This window comes from Protopterus annectens, chromosome 6.part1, assembly GCF_019279795.1.
Source record: "Protopterus annectens isolate FY-2018-M chromosome 6.part1, PAN1.0, whole genome shotgun sequence".
Taxonomy (NCBI): domain Eukaryota; kingdom Metazoa; phylum Chordata; order Ceratodontiformes; family Protopteridae; genus Protopterus; species Protopterus annectens.
The window spans coordinates 82,074,137-82,092,280 of record NC_056738.1 but is presented as its reverse complement, the minus strand read 5'-3'; the positions used below and the strand labels follow the sequence as shown (position 1 = coordinate 82,092,280).

General features: G+C 41.2%; 1 protein-coding gene across 2 annotated transcripts in view; it reads right to left on the bottom strand.

The window, feature by feature from the left end:
- The window catches only part of GAD1 (glutamate decarboxylase 1), a 357,526-nt gene that overhangs the window by 19,916 nt on the left and 319,466 nt on the right, over nucleotides 1-18,144 (bottom strand). For both annotated transcript variants that reach the window (XM_044075515.1, XM_044075514.1), the window contains exon 16: nucleotides 747-836. In XM_044075515.1, coding sequence (XP_043931450.1) covers nucleotides 747-836 — 90 coding nt within the window. The remainder of the gene's footprint in view (nucleotides 1-746; nucleotides 837-18,144) is intronic.

Below are 18,144 nucleotides of genomic sequence, written 5' to 3'. Positions count from 1 at the left end.
CATAATTTTATCCAGGGTTATCATAAACAGCCCTGCTTATTTGGGAGGTGAGCATTATTAAGTGCTTATAAAGGGTGACAAGAATTTTTAAGTGTGCCTGCTCAAAGGTATATATGGCTAGACATATCATGGTTCCTGTAATAACTTATCTAGTATTGTTCCTAATTTCCTATGTATATGCAATGCTGTTTATCTGCAGCAAGGCTAGCCACCTGGTGGTGTAAACCTTGGCTCGAGATGATTGTCACTGTTGAAGAGACACCCTGAACTTATGTGCAAAAATGGGAGAAAGGGGTCGAGGAGGGATGGATGCAATGTTGTTTACATGAATTCATATATTGTTTACTATCCTGACATTAGCCTGGATTTTTGCTCACCAGAAATATGATTGAAGGAATAAGGGGGAAAAACTGCCAAATAAATAAGTAAACAAATAAAAATAGCAGTGTTAGAGGCATTATATCAATTAAGGTGATCTTTGTGGGAGGCAGCCTTAAGGATCTGTGGTCTAAGTTATTTATTTTTATACAAATAATAGGGATGCATGCATTACTTAGATATTTTGTTATCCACTTCAAAGATTTCATACAACTTTTTATACACAGTATGTATGTGAATATGTTCAAACAGAGCAATGTAGGCTATAGCACTTCCACAGAAAAGAAACATAACAGTACTTATCTAAAACCCAAAAAAGAAAGAAACAAACAGACAATATATAGCAGTAAATGCCTTGTCCACTATACCTTGTGCAATTTTTCTCTCCGTTCATCACAGTCAGGCATACCTCTGAGACTTGGCGGAATGTACCAGAAACAAACATTTGTGTGCTGAGGCTGCAAAGATATCAAACACAGAAAGGAATATAGACATACATTTTATTTATTGAATATTTGCATTAAAAATGCATACATTTAAGCATTTTCAAAAATACATATTTCTAACTGTATGGACATTTTTTAACAATTAAAAATAAAATAAACTCTTTTTCTTTAAGGATGTTTTATAGGATCATAGGTAACTACTAGCCAAGCCTAGCTGCCTTTGTGGGCTATTTTAAGCCTAGCCAATGTCCCTTTTTGTGCTCAAAATAACCTGTTCCATTTGGTTATATATTGGCCTTAGCCATCCCATGATTGATAATTATATATTACATCGAATGAGAATAACTGGTATTATAATTATATATTACCTCTAATGAGAATAACTGGGATCATACCATAGATAATTTGTAAGGACCTATGCATGGGATAAAGCACTCAGGAGCTGTCTATCAGTAGTACAGTGGGCAGCCCTGGGATAAATTTTCTGATCAACATCCATATATCTAAGTTGCACTTGGATATGGATGGGGATGACCTTTGATTTAGGTAGATGGAGAGCCTGTTCCACAGCAGAGATATCCTCTGTGAAATATTCCTGTCCCTCAAAACCATTCTATTGATGTTTCAAAAGAGGTTTAGATCCATAGACAGAGTATTTCTGATGACATTTGATTTGCTGGTTTGCAGTAAATCCATCAGTAATGGGTCAGAGGATACTGTGTATGCCAGGCACAGGTCAACTCTTAGCAGTCTGTAGGACACTGAGTATAATGACAGGGTTTACATCTTTGCTTATATCACTCCATCTCCTCCATTTCCTAAATAATACAGTGCTTGCCACACATTCTGTACCTAATTTATATTTCCCAGTTCTTCTGCAGGCTCATGTAAGGGCAGCCCATCTGACCTCTTGAAGAGTGTCACTGAGCTGCACCACAGATGCACTGCACTCTCATCTGGCAGAACTCAACTTTAGCTACAAACTCCAATCAAAAGTCATAATTCAATAAAGGTGTTTAAAAAATAATTTATATGAAGGCAACTCAGCCAACCCTGCACCTTTGGCACCCATCTTTGTCCAGCTAGCTGATATACAGCAACTTCATAGGGTATGAGGCTATCTCAGGCTACCTGCCCGCAGTATTGGCTTTTGCCACCCCTTTTTCATTTTGTCACTCTGTTTCATTAACTCTCCTACGCCTCAGTTTCCACACTATCATTTTTTGAAAAATCACTGATTCTTCTTTTCCACTATCTTTCACAGATTTCAGTGATTCCTGTTGGGAGCCAATTTATGCATATCCACTCATCTTTCCACCTCCCTCATGACTATGCTCTTTATTAGCAGGTATCCCCAAAACTTGTTTGTCTAAATATTTGCTTAATCCCTTGGAATATATTGAGTATCTGCCCATATGCCATAAGTATGTTCCCAACCTTATCGATTCCTTTTTGTTTCGGTCTGTATGGGTGTATGCTCAAGTGTGTGTGTGTGTGTGTGTGTGTGTGTATGTGTGTGTGTGTGTGTGTGTGTGTGTGTGTGTGTGTGTGTGTGTGTGTGTGTGTGTGTGTGTGTGTGTGTGTGTGTGTGTGTGTGTGTGTGTAGATATTAGATGTTCACAGACAACCAATTAATCTTTAAAAAAAACAAGCACGGTATGTGAGAGATGTATATACACAGTTTCACTGGTGGCAAAAATATTGCATGCAAACACGGTTGTGAAAAACACACACACTATATCCACCACACATAATGTCCTCCACAAACATAGACCAACCTATTCTGAGGCACTAAAAAGCAATGTTCCCAAACCTGAAAGACCTCCTGAGCCTATAAACAGAAATGCCTATCCTCAGCAATCTTTAAACTATTCACCAAAAGCAACCCCAAACACCACACATACTGTTGCACCCAGTGGACCCCCAAGAGTAAAACACATAAGGCAAGCCAACGCATTACCCAGGACTCTTGTCATAGGGGACTTCATTGTATGACACACAGATGCCCTACTCACTAGACTGAAAAGGATAAGATAACTGTTTGTTGCTTGTCTGGAGTCAGGATCCACCAAGGTATGCACTCAACCAAGTCATTATACCACAGGAACTAGTATAATTATATTACAGTCCATGTGGGTGTTAACAATCTGAGACATACTTCCCTGGGCTATATGAAGACAGACATTGTTGATCTCTCTGAATATGTGTCTCAAGCAAGTATGTGCCGTACACTGAACAGCATTAAGATGACTGAATTCAATAATTGGCTTAGCTTCTAGAGTATTGCCAGGGAGATTCAGCATTTGTCAGCATGAGAGGACATGGTTAACAGACCATGTTGCTTTGCAAAGGACGGCTTGTACCTGTCTCCTCTAGGCTTCTGAGTATTTGCTAAGACTTTGTCAACCCCCTTAGATCCTTTTTTGGCAATGTCAAATTGACAAACCTACCAATATTGCAAATAAAGCCCAAAGAAAGCTAAACGTGTTATTGCTCAGCACTAGGAGCCTAAAAAGGAAACTGCACTTCTACAAGCTCTTGTCACTCTGGTGAATATAGACATCTGTGCTGTTACTGAGACGTGGTTTAAATTCACAGAAAGTACTCCAGGAGTGCAAGGCTTCAGCACCTTCTGGACATTTAAACCATCACTTGCACAGACAGGGACAAAAGGTGGAGGAGTGTCAGTCTATATTAGCAACAAGCAAAACACTACATTGGTTAAACAGGACAAGGCCCTGGAATTTACCCATGTGAAAATCCCCATAGGCAAAGTGCCATACCATATGCTAGCAAGCTATATGCCACCCTTTATGTCCCTAGAATCCCATAGCTCATACCTAGACCTACTGAAGACCCTTGCCATTAAACCAAATACCATTTCATGGGAGAATTTAACTACATTCTATGTACTGGGAAACATACACTGCCTCATACTCACAGGCACAACAATTTCTGGACTTTATTAACACAAATACTCTTGACTAGATAGTGTGCACACCCACCAGAGTTTCAAACATACTTGAACTAGTACTCACCAATATGTGAGAGCACTGACCTCACCCCCATGTCACATCCTCACTGGTGAGGTCGGCCCACAAAGCTGTCTCGTTCAAAATAAAAATCAGTTCAGCAACCCCAGCAAACCCTGCAACAGTTAGGAACTATTCCAAAGCAAGCTGCATCCTATTAATCAATTGGTAATCAAAATTCAATGCCCCTCCCAACCCCAATTTCACACCAATCTATGCAGAACTGATCACAGAGCCCAAGTACAACCATGTAAATGGCTGTATAGAGGCTGCTGTACCTAGCAGAAGTAAGCCCAAAACCAACTCTAAAAACAAACCATACTCGTGGAATCCTAACCTTAGTAGGGTATATAACAAAAGGATAAAAGTTATGGCTAACATCAGGAACAGCAACTCACATAATGATAGCAGCTCTCTAATTAAACTAAATAGGAAACTAATTAAGTCCAACAAGGCCAGTTATGAGGTCAAAATAGCCACACAGGCTAAAGACAACCATAATCCCTTCTACAGCTATGTCTGAAATCTCAAAGACAGCACTACTGAACTGGGGGAGGGTGTCAGTGATGTTACCCTCACTAAACACAGTTATATAGAGAATTTACTGGCTGACAAATTCGGCACAAACTTCACCCCCATCTCCCGTGCCTCCCACTATGAAACATCTACTAGCATATCCCCCCAACTTTTAACAGAGAGCAGGTCCTGGCAGTGATCGCTAAGGCATAAACACAGACACAGTGGGCCCTGACAATATCCCAGGGTGCCTCCTAAATAGGTGGAAACATGACCTATCGCACCACTTGAATCACTTTTCAAATATAGCCTCAAAACAGGCTTTGTACCCTCGAATGGAGGATTACAACAGTTATCCCACTTCACATGGGTGGACCATCAACTCACCCCAGAAGCTACAGTCCTATTTGTCTGACAATTGTAATATGCAAAGCCATGGAATAAATTATCATGGAAATGATCAACAAAGACATGGGCAACCTTCAAACACTGGACCCAACCCAGTTTGGTTTTGTCAAGGGGAGATCCTTTATACTAAACCTGGTGGACTTCTTTGAGAAGGTCACCAAGGCAATGAATCAGGAGAAAATGGTATATACCAGGTATAGCAAAAAAACTCAGCAAACTGGGCATAAACCCCTTCACAACTCACTGGATTGCCAGCTGGCTCACAGACATGACCCAGGAAGTCAGGATGGGTGATACCACCTCCACTAAGAGACCGGGCACCAATGGGGTACCTCAGGGTTCCATGCTGGAACCGTTCCTATTTGGCATCTACTTCTCAGAGGTAGAGGCTAATGTCAAGGGCCTTTCTCTGACCAAGTTCACAGATAACTGCAAATTAGGAGCTATCATAGATTCCCTCCATAACACAAACATCTAACACAGACAAATGACTGGTGTCAAACACACGAACTAAAACTCAATGTCAAGAAATTCATTATAGTGTATTTTGGGAAAATTGCCACCCAGGCTAATTACTATATTAATAAGGCACTCCTAAGAGTTGACTCAGTAGTCAAGGATCTGGGGTTGGGAGGGTGACTTAATGGTTAAGATGTTTGCCTTACAAACACAAGGTGCAGGGTTTGAGTCTCACAAGGGATAATTGGCTAGGCTTACAATGGCTTGCAAGGGCAGTTAGCCTAGTACTAACCTATGATCTGGGAATGTATGTAGATGGTAAGCTAGCCTTTGACCAACATATCGCAAAAGTAGTAAGAAAACCATTCTATGTCGCCCATCTTATAAGTAAGAGTATAGCATCCTAGTCCAAGGATGTCATAGCACCACTTTATTCAGTGCTTATCAGACCCATCATTGAGTATAATGCCCCCTTTGGATGTACCTGACCAGACATATGCAACAACTGAAATGCTCACAAAGGTTCCTTACCAGAAGAATCCAGAGTATAAACGGATTCACTAGATAATCTCGAAATACTGAAATGTCGAATTTCAGTACGTCGAGACTGAATAGTGGAAAGTGCAGTTATGTGAAACTGCACTATGCGGAAATGTTGAATCCGCTATTTTCATGTTGCGTTCGTGATATGTGGTGCGGTTTGTGGATTTATCTGGGGTTTCAGGTAAGTGGTGTGTGTGTGTGAGGGTATTGGGTAGGGATTTCAGTGTGTGTGTGTGTGTGTGTGTGTGTGTGTGTGTGTGTGCGGTGGTGTTGTTTGTGTGTTTAGTGGGACCTCGGAGTTAGAATATATAAGTAGGAGGGGTGTGCAGGGGGGCTTGATCCCCTGCTTATAGATAGGTTAGGTGAGTTTGTGTGTGTGTTGTTATTTTTTTTTTAGTGTAGCTAGATAGGTGTATGTGTGTGTGTTTATGTGCTAGTTGTGTCTGTGTGTGTGAATGGTCACGATTGTGCTGTTCGTGATTTTGGGTTTTCGGGTATGTGGGTTTTCTGCTATTCAGTCTCGAAATACTGAAATTTGACATTTCAGTATTTCAGGATTGTATAGTGAATCCGTATAAACACATTCTCCTATATGGATTGCCTTAAAGCTCCCCCGTCTTTATACTCTGTCTCTTACAGGTTACTGAGAGGCCATCTACGCCTGGCATACAAGGCATCCTCAGATCCAGCTCTGATGGACCTTTTGCACATCTTCAAAATGAATAACATCAGAACCACTAGATCTAAGGATTTAAATTTTGATTGTGACATAAATAAGACATTTTAGAGAGACAGATACATGTGTCAGAGAATCCACATGCTCTGAAACAGGCTTACCATTCATGAGAAACAGAGTCCATCCCTAACCATAATTATACGTAAACTTAACCAATGGATGGGAAATCAGAAATTCACTTCAGACCTGGCCTTGTGTCTCAAATGGATAGAGGCAGACAATAATCCCCAAATTAACATACCCCCCCAACCCCACATAAAGTACAGTTGTGTACACTTACCATAAATGTAGATGTTCAAGTTTATTCACTGTTGCAGTCATCACATTCGGGTTATCTGCTTGCAGGTAGCCCTCAGTCAGCCTGATTATCAAAGTCTTGGGTCCTGTGTCGGTTGCTGTCTCATCTTCCATGACGTCAGGTAGTCAGGGATATAAAGCATGCAGCTGATGCCATTACATTAGTTTTTCTTGCCCCAGATGTCAGGGGCCCCATAATGGGAAGCAATTATATACAAGGTTACACCTCCAACAAAAAAGCAAATACACAAAAAATCTTTAAGCATAGTAAACAAGAATAGAAGTATAGTCAATAGAAGTCAGGGGGCTGGAGGGAGGGTAGCCAGGACTGCAACAGTGAATACACTCGAACATCTACATTTATAGTAAGTGTACACAACTGTACTATGTTCTTTGTGTTTCACTGTTGCAGTCATCACATTTGGGTAGATTCCCAAAGCTAAGGATGGGAGGAGGCAATTAGATAGCATTTGGACCAGCTAAAAGGCCCTGCAAGACTGCAGTGGCAAAGCCAGCTCTGGATTTAGAAAAAAATTGGCAAGTGGTAATGCTTGGTGAAGGTATATACAGAACTCCAGGTAGCAGCTTCTAGGATGTCCCTGGTAGGGACACCTCTGAGAAAGGCTGTAGAGGTAGATGCAGCCTTGGTTGAATGTAGTCTTATCCCCTGTGGGGTAAGTTTCCATGGTGCTTATAGCAGAAATGAATGCAATGGCCTATCCACTTAGAAATGGTTTGCTTTGAAATGGCCTTCTCCTCTGCCCCTGCAGCAAATGCCACCAGCAGCTGTTCAAATTTCCTGAGAGGCTTAGTCCTGTCCAAGTAAAATCTAAGTTGCCTGTACACGTCCAAGGAGTGCAGTATTCGTTCCCCTTTATTCTGTGGATTAGAAAAGAAGGTTGGCAGATGAATGGACTGATTAAGGGTCACACTGGATACCACCTTGGGCATAAATGAGGGATTGGTCTTGAGGGACACCATGTCCGCATGAAAGATGATGAAAGGCTCCACTGCCATGACGGCCTGTAATTCAGACAACCTTCTTGCTGAAGTGATGGCTAGAAGGAAGGATCTTTTCCAAGAAAGGAATTTCAACTCTGCATTTGCAGCTGGCTCAAAGGGAAGTGTGAGCTTTTCCAATACAAAGTTAAGGCCCCAAGCTGGAGTAGGAGCTCTTCTGGGTGGTCTTAAGTTTTTGGCCCCTTTGAGGAATTGCTTCAGCAGTGGATGAGATAAGAGGGGTGGTTCTGTGTTGTAATGTGCTGAAATGGCTGAGGCATGAATTCTGATGGAAGAAAAGGAAAGGCCCTTGTGAAGCATCTCTGTTAAGTACTGAAGAATATGGGGTACATTGGGTACTGCTGTGCCCATCCCCTGAGTTTGGCTCCAGGAACAGAATCTTTTCCATTTTTCAGCATAGGATTTTCTAGTAGTAGGTCTCCTTGCTTCCAGAATGACATCCATTATTTGCTTACTGAGGGATGGTAATGGAGAGATCAGGTAATTAGCTAGGCTGCAAGGTTCAGGGTCTGAAGCTGAGGGTGCAGAATCTGGCCCTCCTGCTGGGACAGCAGGGCAGGAGTCTGAGGCAGGTGCCATGGTGCCAGCAGTGATGCACTGCACAAGAGGGGGTACCAGTGTTGGCATGGCCAGTCCGGTGCAATCAGTACTGTCCTTGGTTTTGTCCTGTTTGATCTTTAGATAGCACTTTGGAGAGGAGAGGCAGAGGGGGAAAGGTATAAACTGATAGGTTATTCCAGGTGACAGACAGGGCATCCACTTTCCAAGCCTGTTTGTGGAGAGTCCTTGTGCAGAATTTGTCCAATTGGTAGTTCTGAGGGGAGGCAAACAGGTCTATCTCTGGGCTCCCCCATTTGTTTCTCAACATGTTGAATATCTTTGGTTCTAGTTTCCACTTGTGTGGGTCCATGAGATTTCTGCTTAGGTCATCTGCCAGTGTATTTAGCTTTCCTGGCAGGAATTGAGTCTGTAGGTGCACTTGGTAGCTCAAGGCTGTGTTCCACAGAGCCATGGCTAGTCTGCAGAAAGGGTATGAGTGGGTTCCCCCCTGCTTGTTTATGTACCACATAACAGTGGTGTTGTCCGTCTTTACCAATAATTGTCCTGGAAGAATAAGGTCCTTGAAGGCTGTCAGAGCATTCTGTACAGCTAACATTTCTTTTTGATTGATATGCAGGTGCATTTGACTTGGGTTCCATTTGCCCTGAATGCACTGCCCTGCCAAGTGAGCCCCCCATGCATAGTCTGATTTGTCTGTTGTTAGGGTTTGGGCAGCAGGGGGTAGAGTGAATGGCAGTCCCTTGTTTTAGTGGCAGGCCTCTGCCCACCAAAGGAACTCTATCTTTAGACAAGGTATGATAGGAATTATTGATTCTAGATCCTGAGAATGTTGACACCATATGCTTTTTAGATACCATTGTAGTTTCCTCATATGCAGTCTTGCATATGGAATTAGTAGAATGCAAGAGGCCATGAACCCCAGTGCTTGCAGTATTTTCCTTGCAGATAGCTGGATCTTTGTGGCCAGTAGACTGACGTAGGCTGTCAAATGAGCTTGTTTCTCTGGCATGAGGTAGGCCATCTGGGAAGTTGTATTCAAGCTTGCTCCGGGGAATAGAATTTGTTGGCAGAGTACACAATTTGATTTCTTTTTGTTTATGGTGTACCCCAGAGAAGGTAGCAATTTCTTTACAAATGTCAGATGATTTAATAATATGTCCATGCTTTCTGCCTGAATTAGACAATAGTCCAGGTATGGGTATATTTGAATATTTCTTTGCCTGCAAAATGCGATGACTGAAGCCAGGCACTTGGTGAATACCCTGGGTGCAGTAGATAAGCCAAAGAGTAGTGCAAAGAACTGATAGTGCATGTAGCCTGCTCTGAAGTGTAGGTATCTTCTGCAAGATTCCCTTATTGGGATGTGCAGGTAGGCTTCTTTTAAATAGAGTGTTGCCAACCAGGCATTTTTGCCTAGCATGGGAAGCAGCTGATGAAGAGTTAGCATCTTGAATTTTGGGATCACCAAAAATGTGTTTAGGATAGACAGGTCCAGGATAGGATGCCAGGAATTGTCTTTCCTGGGTACCAGGAAAAGTCTTGAGTAAAAACCTTGCCCCCTTTCTTCTTCTGGGACAGGTTGAATAGCCTTGATGCTTAAAAGAGAGAGAACCTGCTTTTGAGCCTCTGCCCACTGATTTGGGGGTAGGTCTGGCCAAACGTTTGGGGTTGGTAAGGAGTGGAAGTGGAATCTGTATCCTTGGGAAACTATATTTAAAACCCATTTGTCCTGGGTAATGAGTTCCCAATTTTTTGCATGCAGGGTGATCTTTCCCCCTAAAGGAACAGTCAGTTGAGCAGGGCTTGGAATGTTTAAGGTTAAGTCATTGAGACAGTTTACCATAGGGGGGAGTCTTACTACTCCTTGCTTTGGAAGTGGGAGCCCCCCACTGCTTAGTCCTGTGAGCACCCTGGGACTGAAGCCTGGGTGTTCTGCTGGTTCTGAGTTTGGACTGAGAAGGCCTGGAAGAGGCCAATGCCTCCTAAATCTGGGGGGCTGTACTTGCAGGAAATCTTTAACGGTTTGCATAGATTTATCTTTTTCCTCCATCTTTTTAAGTACTTCTTCTGCTTTGTTGCCAAATAGGTGGTCTTGGTTTAAGGGAGCATCCAGTAATTTAGCTTTAACATGATCTGGCAAAGATTGCTCCTTAAACAGACTTGGAATACTGAAACAGATAACTGCAAAAACAGGAATGCAGGCAAGAGGGCTTGAGGCATGCACACAGTAGTAGTTTCCAAAGTTTATTCTTCAGACTTTGCTTCAAACAAACGATAAAAACAATAAAAAACAGTAACCATAAAGTGCTTTTCATCTCATCCCTTAGTGAGACTTCATCAGACAATTGCAACAAGAATGTTTCAAACAGTATATACAAGTTCAAACCACATCAACTTCCTCCAAGCAAAAGGCAAACCCGCCCCAAGGTAAGCAGGAAAGAACAATTAACCCATTGTATGCTTCTTTAAAAATCCAGCTTCTTGTAAAACAAGTATGTATGCAGTAAATATATTTGTATATGTGTAAATATAAACATAGCTCATCAGTTCGAAAACGCTCTTAAAAGACATTTTAAAAGTATATTCAGAAAAATTTAAAAACCATGCTAACATTAAAACCAATAGTTAAGGTAACAGTAAAAAGTGAGAAATCAAGAATGAACTGTAAAATTGAAAACAGTATAAAATAAAATACTTTACCACTGTGTGAAAAAAAGTATTAAAATCTTAAATAACTTTCAATAGTAGTTAATAATGACGGTTCTAAAAAGTAGGATGAAGAAATATATAACGAAACACTTATATTAGCCCCATGTTGTCTGAATTTAAAACCATCAAGCTAAAAAGCTATAAAGACTGGAGCAGAGAAAACCATCCTGTAAAGGACGTCCAGTGAATATGATAAAAGATGAAATAAGAGTATACACATTCACATAAACAACTCTAAATGCAAACGCAAACACATTCATGTATAGATAACAACTAAGTGAATGTGAATAACCATGTATATGTATAAACATGTATTCTTGACTTCTCACTTTTTACTGTTACCTTAACTATTAGTTTTAATGTTAGCATGGTTTTTAAATTTTTCTGACTATGCTTTTAAAATGTCTTTTAAGAGTGTTTTCGAACTGATGAGCTATGTTTATATTTACACATATACAAATATATTTACTGCATACATACTTGTTTTACAAGAAGCTGGATTTTTAAAGAAGCATACAATGGGTTAATTGTTCATTCCTGCTTACCTTGTTGGGGGCGGGTTTGCCTTTTGCTTGGAGGAAGTTGATGTGGTTTGAACTTGTATATACTGTTTGAAACATTCTTGTTGTAACTGTCTGATGAAGTCTCACTAAGGGGTGAGACAAAAAGTGCTTTATGGTTATTGTTTTTTATTGTTTTTATCGTTTGTTTGAAGCAAAGTCTGAAGAATAAACAAAGATTGCTCCTTAAGCCAAGCATACCTTCTAAGTGCAGACCCAGTGACAGCAGCCCTGCAAGATGCCTCTAATGAATCAAAACCACATTGCAAAGTATGTTTTCCCACTTGTTCAGCAGAATGTATTAAATCCTGTAATTCTTTACTTTCAGCACAGTCAGGAATCAACATAATTTTCTGTTTAAGCAATCCAATAATATGCTGCTGATACTTCAACATATGAAACTGGCAGTTTAAGGCCCTAATGGCTAACGTTGCAGAAGTGTATACCTTCTTACCCCATCTATCCAGTGCCCTGAATCTCTATCAGAGGGGATAGGATTTTTGGCAGTAGTGGCCTTAATGCCCTTGGGTCCCTGTGAAATGGTCTCAGGATCCGCAGTAGGATTTTTAAAGAGGAACCTGTGAGAGTCAGGTACCCTGTAATACCTATCAGGTTTTCTGGGAGCAGGAGGTAAAGTGTCAGGGGCCAGGCTATATTCCAAGAAGGCATCATCAACAATGTCCATTACAGCTAAAGGCCTGTGTTGAGGCAGGAGTAAGAATTCTCTAAGCCTCTTTTTGGAGTCAAGAGTAATCCTGGCTTTCCCAGCAGAAATGCTCCCTAAGAGTATGCAAAGTTTCATCAAAAGAGAAATCCTGTGGAGGGGAAGCAGAGGGAATGGAGTCCTCTGTATCAGAATCCTCATAGGTAGATAAGGGCAAATCCTGGTCATCAGAAAAAAACAGAAATTTTTGAATCCTGATCAGAAGAATCAGAAGGAAAATCAGTTCTAGGTCTCTTAGAGGGAAAAGGGTGGCTTCTCCTGATTAGAGTAATAAGGTCTTCAGCCATACTTATCATTTGGTTTTTAGGCATAGGGGCCTGACCATGCAGTCTGGGCGTCGGTTTTCTGGGCATGGATCGAGTTTTAGGCCTTGAAGAAGAAGATGGCATTGGTTTAATATACAACTCAGTAGGCCTGAATACACCCTCAGAAGCTGGTGCCTGCATAGCAGCTCTGGACCCATCCAAGGTAGAGACATCCACAGGTTCCACAGTCGAAGAAGCATCTCACGGCATACCGGATTCCGAATGGGTCTCAGTAGAGGCCTGTGAATCTGAAGTAGCGGGTATCAGGGGCTGTGAAAGTGCCTCACTGAGAACCGGCGAACTGGCGACTAACTTAGGAGAAGCATTGTCTGCAGCTTTGAACCTATGCGGTCTGTCTCTGTCTTTATCTTTGTGTTTTTTCGGATTGTCAGTAGTCGCTTACTGAAGCGGAGTCTGCATGTCCTCCTGTGGGCTCCCACATCCCAAAGACATGCTGCAGGTGGATTGACACTCTAAATTGGCCCTAGTGTGTGTGGTGAGTGTGCCTTCTGTGGAGTTACCGCGCGGGCTGGCAACTCGACACCATAAAACTCCACTGCATTTCATGCGGCGGACAAAGGCGATCCGCGTGGGCCCCCTAACGAAAAAAAAAAAAAGAAGAAGAAGAAGAAGTAGTCGCTTACTGAAGCCATTTCTGGATAATTGAACCGAGTACCAAAATATTTAGATGCAAAAATGAACCAATGACGAATAGTATGAGGTCTGAATAAGGCACAAAACTGACAGCGAGGTATGTCGTGGTCTGGGCCTAGGCAAGAAATGCAGTACGAATGAAAATCTTTATAAGGTATTCGCTTTCCACAAGAAATACAATTGTTAAATTTTACTGACATTAGTTTAGAGCAAGAAAAAGGTTCCCCAATGGGATACTTAAGCTTAGTTGAAGACTTCAGATCTGAAACTCGAAAACGAAAATTCCATGAGTCGTCTGACCGACACTTGCGAACTGCTTCTGCTTCAGGCACCGCACGGCAAGAAAGACTGATGTAATGGCGCTGGCTGCATGCTTTATACCCCTGACTACCTTGGAAGATGAGACAGCAACCGACACAGGATCCAAGACTTTGATAATCAGGCCGACTGAGGACTACCTGCAAGTAGATAACCCAAATGTGATGACTGCAACAGTGAAACACGAAGAACATTCTCTAGATACTTCCTAACATATCCCCTTCTAGTAAACACCCATGATACATATGGACACAATTGAGTTGGATTGCACAGCTAGGCTTATATAGGCCCTGGTGGTCATTCACCTAGCATATATACTTATGACTGTATATGTAAGGCATATCATTTACCATACAACATTAATGGAGTACATTTCTTTTTAGTAGGACTGTAAGTTATTGTTAAGGAAATGTAGGAGCCAACTGCATCCCAGTTTATCTATCTATGAAGCTTGACTTATCTGGTATTTTTAAACAGGACAGTGAGAGAAGCTGAGATAAAAATGCTTAGCTGGGAGATAATTCCAAATACATAAAATAATGAGACAGGATAAAAGGAGCAGTACCAATTGTCAGGGCGTAGAGAGAGGTGGGGAAGTGATAACTAACTGAGTGCTGCGGTAGAAAGGTAGGGATGTTCAGGTTATATGTCAGGGGGTTGCTTCAGAAATCTGGGGTGCTGGAAGAATTAGCCTCTTTAGCCAAATGTGAAGGTAGAGACAAGTAAACGATACAAGGCATAGACAGAGGTTGCCAATGTAGTACAAGCAAGTAGAGCAGCAGACAAGGTGAAAAAAAAACAGGTGGGAGAGGTAGCCAGGAATGAGATAATATGGAGAAATAAGATAAGTTGGAAGGCCAAGGCAGACAACAGTGGCAAATGGTGACAGTAAGGCAGAGACAGAGGTGATCATGTAGATCAACACCCATCAGACAACTGAAAGGAATTGGGCAGGGTCAGATACTTAACTCAATAGAAAGAAATGATGAAGGAGGGGACAGGAACATGGTAAATACTATGGGTATAGGGCAGAGGAGAGATCAACAGTAGGAAAGAGACAGGAAGGACAGAAAGAAAGATGAAGAAGGGACTTATGGGAATAAGAGGAGAAAAGTTATTTTAATAGTGGGCAGGTTTTATAGAGAAACTACAGGAAGGATGGGAAAGAGTTCTAAAACAGCTTAGGAATGGATGCAGTTATCATTTAACAGTGATGTGGGTTGGGGTGGTGGAAATGGAGCAGTACAGGTTGCAGATAGGGAGGGTTAGTAATATCGGGCAGGAAGTGAAGGACAAGAAAGCCAGTGTATAGACAGAAAAGAGAATTTAGTTGATTAAAGACATAGTCAATAAGGGGATTAACAGTCTTAGTATGGGGAAAAGATGGACAAGAATGCTGTGAAAGTGATACAGAGGCTTATATGGAGTATGATGTGATGTCAGGGAAACAGTTAATACTATATGAAGCAACACCAGGGAGGTAGCAGACAGGAACCAGGATGGGGGGTAGTGGTAGAATTCTCAGACATGTTCCTGTTACAGCAGCCAGCATACTGAGGAATGAGAGGATAAGGGGGCATAATGACTGAATGTAGAAATGTACAAGGAAGAAGTGTTTGTGGCTGGTACAAAGATGTCAGAAATCTGGCAGACAGACCAACTATAAGCCTGTAATAGGCTTCATCTTGGCTTAGAAAGGAAAAGTGATGTTCAGGTCAGTCTTGGAAAATACATATCATTGACTGTACCATTAAAATGAGACGGAATTGGGGAGGCGTGACACAAAAGCAGAAGAAGGCTCCTAGAAAGTAAGCAAAAGAAGAACATGATCATAAAAGATAACAGAGTAACAAAAAAGAATGACTCAGCACGGTTAGACTGTGTTACTAGCCAGCGCAACAAGTCTTGTTAGGCGATGGGTGGATGCAAGTAGCAATGCTGGGAGAGATGGTGGGCTGCTGGTACCATAGAAATGAGATAGTAAAATGTGGGGAAGAGACATGAAGATCCAAGAGGGTAAGCTATTCAGGAATAATAGAGATGAGAGAGGTATGGAAGAAGAAATACTGTTCCATATAAAGTAGGGTGTCAAATATGGCATTAGAGAGGTCAGCCCCATAGTGCAGATAGATAAAGCCTTAAGTCTGACCCAAACAATGGGGAACCAATAAAGATGAAGAATGGTAGAAGACAGTGGCTGGCACTGTCTTACCAGTTTAGAAGGTGGGAGAAAGTCCAGCCTAGTGCAGAGCTGGCAGTTACTGGAGATCAAGGTGGAAGATTTGAAGTGTATGGGCTGGGGATATATGCTTGGTTACTGCCCTGAAAAACTGTGACGTACCCTTCATGGAGCATATGTAAGATCATGTGCATTGACAAGAAAAGTCATGGCGAGCCTTCATGCCTGTCAATCTGCACTTTTGCCAAGTGGGAAGGGAGTAAGTCCAGAAAAAGGAAAACCCATCATGACTGCCTTGATGATAGCCATACTTTGACTGGATCTCATCCTGGCAATGGGGATTAATTCACATGGTCAGGAATGCCTGGAAAAAAGATGGACAGAAGAAAAAAATGAAAAATGAGGTGAAAGAGCAGTACCACCTCATAAAGGGAATGTGGGAGCGAACAGGGTCAGAACCTAGAATTAATACTCTAGGAGATAAAGTCAACAGTGAAGGGTGAAATAATAAGGGACTGATTAAAGGAATAGGGTAGGATTAAGACAGTCATGTTCACGTAGGATATGAATTAGCCATAGCAGATTTATGATTCTAAGCTTCTGGATATGAAGGGAGTGAAAGGATAACTTGGACCACAGACAGCTAGTGTATAATTTTAGAGGAAAGGACAGAATTCTGCAAATGTTCCTAGACTGGGAGTGGGGAATCAAGGATATCTAGGTAAAGGGATCATTAGCTAAAACTTATAACACCACTTTAAGCTTCACAGTGGGATACTAGGAATACAAACACAAAAATGGTGATGACTGGATGAACCACTATTACCTACTATGCCAACACATGCCTGCTTTGAGACTGCCTGCTAAATGTAGAAATGACTACTCTATGCAATCTGAAAATTGCACATATTGCATATAGGTGTAATGTCTTTTCCTGCCTTAATCACTATATTGAATATATAATAGTCATAGCTGGCCTTAGGCATAGTTCAACTAGGTGGCTGCCTAGGGTGCCAGTCTAGCAGGGGCACTTTTCCAGAAAACTGGATGGTGTAAATAGACCAGGATGGGGGCATCAGGTGGTGTGGGGGGCACTGTGGAGCCCTTTTGCCTAGGGCACGACTTGACCTAAGGCCGACACTGATAATAGTAATGAAGTTTCCTGTTTTATCCATTGTATCAAATATGGAATATTACATATCAACTGAAAAAGTATATATACTGAAGATAACTGTGATATATTTTCTTGTTTTTATCACCATCAAATATTTCTCTTCTACTACAACACTTTCTTCAAGCATCTGGCTCAACTTTTATGATTATCTGTCATGAATTCTTGTGTTATCTATTCACTATATCTATCTCACGTGCTGTAATAGTTTGAACTGTCAAAATCTTGCATATATAACAACTGTATGTTTCTCCTAGGTTGTGACTGAAAAGAGTCTTTGGACCATCTAGCCTATCTAGTTAACAAATAAATAAACAAATAAACTAAATAAATACATTTTAGAAGCATGGATCATGCTGCATTGGGAAAACGGGTCAAAGATGAGTTAGGGTCTGGAGGAAATTCTTCGGGATTGAACAATATGGCAATAAGATGTTGAAGAGGCAAAAAAGAGAAAAGAGAAGTAGGTCTTTGTGGTTAAATGGAAATGTAAGATAAGAAGTGATAGGGACGGGGTAAGAAGGCAAAGGAAACAAAGAAGTAAATGGGGTATGAGGGTAACAAAGGTGCCCATTAAAATAAAGTAGGCAATAGGGGTCAGGATGGCTACAAAACAGAAATGCACACTTGACTAAGATGAATAAGGATGGGCAGGGGATAATGCAAGACAGGGCAAAAAATGTATTGAAGGAATTTTTATTTATTTTATTTAACTTTAACTTTGAAAACAGGGATGGTAAATTTACCACTATACAACCATAGATACATTTCCATGACTGACCAAGTTATACAGACCCACAGATCTAAGAAAAATGATATAGTAAATTACAGTGATTATCTAACAGCGCCCCAAATATGTATCTCTCTCTCTCTCTCTCTATATATATATATATATATATATATATATATATATATATATATGTGTGTGTGTGTGTGTGTGTGTGTGTGTATGCATATATACAACAAAAAACAACCATCAGATAAAAGTGATCCTTGTATAGTCCACAGAACAGCTGCATACTGATTTTGCTCAAATACAAGCTTCTTCAGTGCTTATCAGTACTTATTATTAAGCAATATAAGTTGAGACCTTTTTATACAAAATTCAAAAAGTCACATGATCCTGTT